The sequence below is a fragment of the Macrobrachium nipponense genome, chromosome 39, assembly GCF_015104395.2.
Source record: "Macrobrachium nipponense isolate FS-2020 chromosome 39, ASM1510439v2, whole genome shotgun sequence".
NCBI classification, from domain to species: Eukaryota; Metazoa; Arthropoda; class Malacostraca; order Decapoda; family Palaemonidae; genus Macrobrachium; species Macrobrachium nipponense.
The window spans coordinates 7,325,816-7,330,985 of record NC_061099.1 but is presented as its reverse complement, the minus strand read 5'-3'; the positions used below and the strand labels follow the sequence as shown (position 1 = coordinate 7,330,985).

The window sequence follows — 5,170 nt, the reverse complement described above, 5'->3', positions numbered from 1 at the left end:
AACGAGAGGCTTTTTTCGTAGCGCAGCAACAGAGATGGCTGGAAACGTCCGTCAGTCCTCTGCAGCTGTGTACCAAGGGGAAGTCGGCCGTCTTCTGTGGTTGGTGTCGTAGACGGGGCCTATCTCCTCTCAGAGCCACTCTTCAGCAGGTAGCGGATTTCCTCGTTTTTCTTCGCCGAGAGAAGCTCCTCTCAGTTCCCACAGTCAAAGGATACAGAGCCGCCTTGACGCTCGTCCTGAAACTGACGGGATTGGACATCTCGAACTCGTTCGAGATCTCCTTACTTAAGAGGAGCTTCGAAAGGTCTTGCCCGCCCAGGGAACTCACAAGACCCTCTCTTGCTGGACCTGGCATCGGCGAAGAGAGTACGGGAACTTCATGCCGATAATGATGCGGATGAGATGCTTCTTTGTCCTGGGAGGACGCTACGGCGCTATCTGAAGAGAACTCGACACCTCTGGCCTGAGTGTCGACGCCTCTTCGTTAGCACCGGGGTCACCAAGAAAGAAGTATCAAAGAACACTCTTTCGTCTGGCTGCGTGAGGTCATCAGGAGGCGTATGAGGCTGATGGTAGTGACGACATCCGTACGTCCCGTCCGAGAGCTCACGAAAGTCAGAAGTATTGGCCCCTCGTTGGCGTTTCGTAAGAACTTCTCCGTGGCGCAGGTATGGAAGGCAGGGGTCTGGTACAACCAGACCACCGGCACCCCTCCTTATACCTTTTGGATATTGCCCACAGGTCCTTGGATCGGTTTCCTTAGGACCCGTGGTGGCTGCTCAACACGTCTCTAGCAAACCCAGACCCTAGCAGGCTGAACAGCATCGAGTCTGGTGTGACTGTATGAATAGATAGTAAATGAGAAAGTGACTCGCTTCTCTTTCTATCTTTTTCTACCCCTCTACCTGTGGGTAGAGGGATAGCGGTCATCACCCTGCTGGATAAGGACGAGATGCCGGTGAGCTATATGACAGAGCCCCCATCCGATTCCCTTTCACTAGGGATAGGAGCAGAATATCCACCACTTCCTTCTACAAGGGGGGGAAGTGGATGCCTACAAGAGTCAAAACATGACTTTATCTTGCTCCTGTACAGGAACAAGTTCTTACATTGCTGTACGAAGAGATACGCTTGCCTCTCTCTTAGTACTCGGTCCAGAGGTATGACCATTGATCCTGCGGTGCACACCCCGATCAATCGGACAGAGGCTTGGATCCCTCCCTCGCTCTTACGACCAGGGAGGCTTCCAAGGTTGGGCGCAACACCAGTCTGTTCACAAAAGACTCAGATTCCACCACCAAGAAGTGAGTCTTCCTATTGTAAAAGGACCGAAGGTTTGTATGCCGTGTCGAACAAATGACAATTTGTCTAAAATTGCATTTTTCCTAACTATACAAACCTGAGGTCCTTTTAACACATAGCCCCACCTCATGCCACCCCCCCTCACTCTGCAGTTTTTGCTTGGGCCAAAAGCAAAAGTGATTTGTTTACCTCCCAGTCGCGCGCGCGCGCGCTGGTCGGAAGCAGTTAACTACCGAACCCTTGTTCGAAAGCTTACGACCTATCCAGCTGCCGCTAGTACCTTCCTATTGTAAAAGGACCTCAGGTTTGTATAGTTAGGAAAAATGCAATTTTAGACAAATTGTCATTTTTCACTACTTCATGTTGTCAGGTCATGTTCAGTTTAATATTGCCAACAATATTGCTTTAACCTTTGTTTTACTAATAAGTCTTACTCATTTTTTTCAGCAGTTCTTAACTGACAAAGAAAACAAGTAGTTCTAAAAACCTGATTATGTTTATCACCATTATTTGATACACAATTATGTTCTTTTCTTTGTATGTATAGGTTATACGTACAGATGAACTTATCTCTTTTGTGGACCACTCAGACTTTTTTTTTTTTTTTCATAATCCTGTTAGTATCTTGTCTTTACATACACAACCTTACAGGCATTATAGGTTCACACTGTGCAACTATATATGTATATGCCTGATTTGTGAGGTAAGTGTTACACAACCTGAGGCTGTTATAGTCTCAGGCTGTAAACTATATATGCCTGATTCATTAAGTAATTGTTACACAACATCGGGCTTTATAGGCTCACGCTGTGTAACTATATATGCCTTATGAGGTATGTAGTTGTTACACAACCTCAGGCTTTATAGGCTCATGCTGTGCAACTATACTTCTTGATTCATGAGGTAACTGTAACACAGCCTCAGGCTTATAGGCTTATGCATAAAACTATATTTGCCTGATTCATGAGGTAACTCTTATGGTAACTTTAATACTAGCTATTCTTTTCATTTTCAGATTCCAAACTTGTGGAAAATACAAACACTGATGTCATTTTGAAAGAGGGTGAGCTTATAGACAGAGAAGGCTTTATTATATTCTTTTAGGCCACAAAATTTTACGTAATCATCTTCATGATCCCTTAATATATCATCTGTTTGCTGTTCAACTGGTAAGAAATATCCTTGTTTTGTTGAAGTAGAGAGATAGAAGTTTGAATTAGTGATAGTTTCAACTTGGTATTTTCATAGTTTAAAAAAAAATCTAATTCAAATAACAGTTTGATGTTACAAAACTTGAAACAATGTGTGGTACAGTCCTTAAGTAAAATCTTGATTTGGATAAATGTTCTTGAAAAGTTTTCTGCATTTTTGGCATTGTAGTTAATGAAACAGCAAACAATATACTATATATATGGTATAGTACATACTATACTGTAGGAGCTAGACCATGAATGAAAAATATTGGATATGCAGATATATTCTGAGAATCTTGGCAATCTTTCATTAGATACCGTTGTTTCAGGAAATAGAGAGAGAGATTGTTCTAATTGGAGGAGTTTCAAAGAGCAAAAACAACCTTCTTTAACCATTTGATAATGGAGAAAGAGAAAGGCATTGTTTTTGTAAGTGAAGAAATTTTGAAAGACAAGGGTATTGAATTTGATATGATTATACATAGTTGTAATGACTGTGGAGAAAGTTTCTCAAAGAAGTGCCATCTTGAAGCACACACACAAAAACACAAAGGAGAGAGGGCATTTGGTTGTGCTATGTGCAGTAAGACTTTCATCCATAAAGCAAGTCTTCGTAACCACATGAGGATACATACTGGAGAACGACCATTTACATGCAATGTTTGTGATAAGGGTTTTATACAGAAGTCAAACCTTAATAAGCATGTGAGACATACCGGGAGCGGCCTTTTTCATGTGATGTTTGTAAAAAATGTTTCACAGAAAAAGGCCTTCTCAATAAGCATATGCGGAGACACACAGGAGAACGTCCTTTTTCTTGTGATGTTTGTTATAAGAGTTTTACTGAAAAAAGTGTCCTTAATAAGCATATGAGAATACATACAGGAGAACGTCCATTTTCTTGTAATATCTGTGGTCGAAATTTTATTCAAAAACCAGATCTTAACAAACACCTAAGAACTCATTCAGGAGAGCGGCCATATTCTTGTGAATTATGTGGAAGCAGTTTTTCTCAAAAAGGTACATTAAACAAGCATATGAGGCAGCATACAGGTGAAAGACCTTACGCTTGCAGTGTATGTGGTAAGACTTTTAATGAAAAGGGGACACTGACAGTCCACATGATATGTCATACAGATGAACGTCGGTTTCCTTGTTGTATTTGTGGCAAGAGATTTCGTCATAAGATTACCCTTGTAAAGCATAAGAGAATTCATACTGGGGAACGTCCCTATTCCTGTGATATATGTGGAAAATGTTTTTCAGATAAAACAGTTATCAATATACACATGAGGACTCATACTGGAGAACGGCCATTTGCATGTAACTTGTGCGGTAAAACGTTCACACAGAGACCTGATCTGAAAAATCACATGGCAACTCATTCTGGAGAAAGGCCTTTTCAGTGTGACTTATGCGGAAGAAATTTTGCTCTAAAAAACATCCTTAGAAAGCACAAAAGAGTACATGCAAAGTATCAAGCGCCTATAAAGTCATCTAGCAATGATATCAGTAGAGAACAAAATCCAAAAGGAGAAATCAATAGTGACCCCGCATTTTCTTGTCTGAAATGTAATAAGAAGTTTCCATGTACAGTCACGTTTAATAAACATATGGAACATCATGCGGCAGGCAACGTGTTCCCTTGTGATGAATGTGGGGAGGATTGCAATAATAAATCTGATCTCTGGAAACATGAGTGTAAGCACAAAGCAGAAATATCTTTCATTAAAATTGATGATGAAAAGCAATATGCTAAAACTGAATCTGTTCCTCATGTGGATTTACAAAATGATTCCAGTGAGGCCTCAACTACAGTTGATGTGGTTGACAGTCAAATATCTCAAGAACAACTTGAAGTCTGTTCATCAAAAGCTCTGGATCCTTTGTTAATTGCCAAAGTAGAAATGAAGCAAGAAACTCCTGATATTCAAGAAATATCTGTAAAACAGGAAGAAATAGAAGATATACCTATGAAACATCTTTGAGCGATTACTTACCATCATAAACTTCCCATGTTGGTAGTTAAAATTTCTTTCTCTCTCTCTCTTTCTCTCAGTAAAAAGGATTCATGAATTTTCCAACAACTAGTTTCCATCATAAATTTATTTTCACAGAATTTTTTTTTTTTTCTAAATCCTGGAAGGCTTAATCGTTATGAAAGCAATTTTAACGAGCTTAGACTTGAGGTCTTCCATTGTCATTCCAAATCAGGTATACTGCAAAGGGTGAGATTGCCATCAACTGATGAAAGAACCCCAAATCTTTTGCACTTCCTCTTCGGTATAAAACTTTGGTCAACAGTATCCCTTATAATTCCTACTATTGTTTAGGTATTGGATAATTTATGGCATTTTCCTTAAATATATATTATGTTTCTTTAAAAATTGCAAGCTTGATTGTACATAACAGTGCAAGAGTTCATGGATTATGATTACATTCTTTATGAAAAAAAAAAAAATCTTTCAAAATAGTGTTATTTTTCCGTATATTATCTTCAGTAGCGAGCTGTTAGTCATTTTTCTTAAGTAACTGACCCCATGCATTAACTGTGTTTATTGTACATATATACACAAAAGTGCACATGTTTTCCCACTGAGGTTATTTCAGGAAAAGTACTGCACCATATTTATTACCTTTACTATAGCAAAATTAAGTGCATTGTTGTGTGTAAA

At 39.5% G+C, this 5,170-nt stretch overlaps 2 protein-coding genes across 2 annotated transcripts in view; both read left to right on the top strand.

The window, feature by feature from the left end:
- Positions 1-3,026, top strand: part of LOC135210090 (zinc finger protein OZF-like) — a 57,543-nt gene extending 54,517 nt beyond the window's left edge. Inside the window, exon 2 of the transcript XR_010313451.1 lies at positions 2,318-3,026. The gene's annotated coding sequence lies outside the window, so the exon portion shown is untranslated. The remainder of the gene's footprint in view (positions 1-2,317) is intronic.
- Positions 3,027-3,784: 758 nt separating this feature from the next.
- On the top strand, positions 3,785-4,483 carry LOC135209938 (gastrula zinc finger protein XlCGF7.1-like). Its single transcript, XM_064242670.1, has one exon. The coding sequence runs from the start codon at positions 3,785-3,787 to the stop codon at positions 4,481-4,483; it is 699 nt and encodes a 232-aa protein (XP_064098740.1).
- The last annotated feature ends 687 nt before the right edge of the window (positions 4,484-5,170 follow it).

Bases quoted from the DNA above. Each gene is read 5' to 3' on its own strand.
- LOC135209938 (XM_064242670.1), top strand. From the start codon at position 3,785: ATGAGGACTCATACTGGAGAACGGCCATTTGCATGTAACTTGTGCGGT.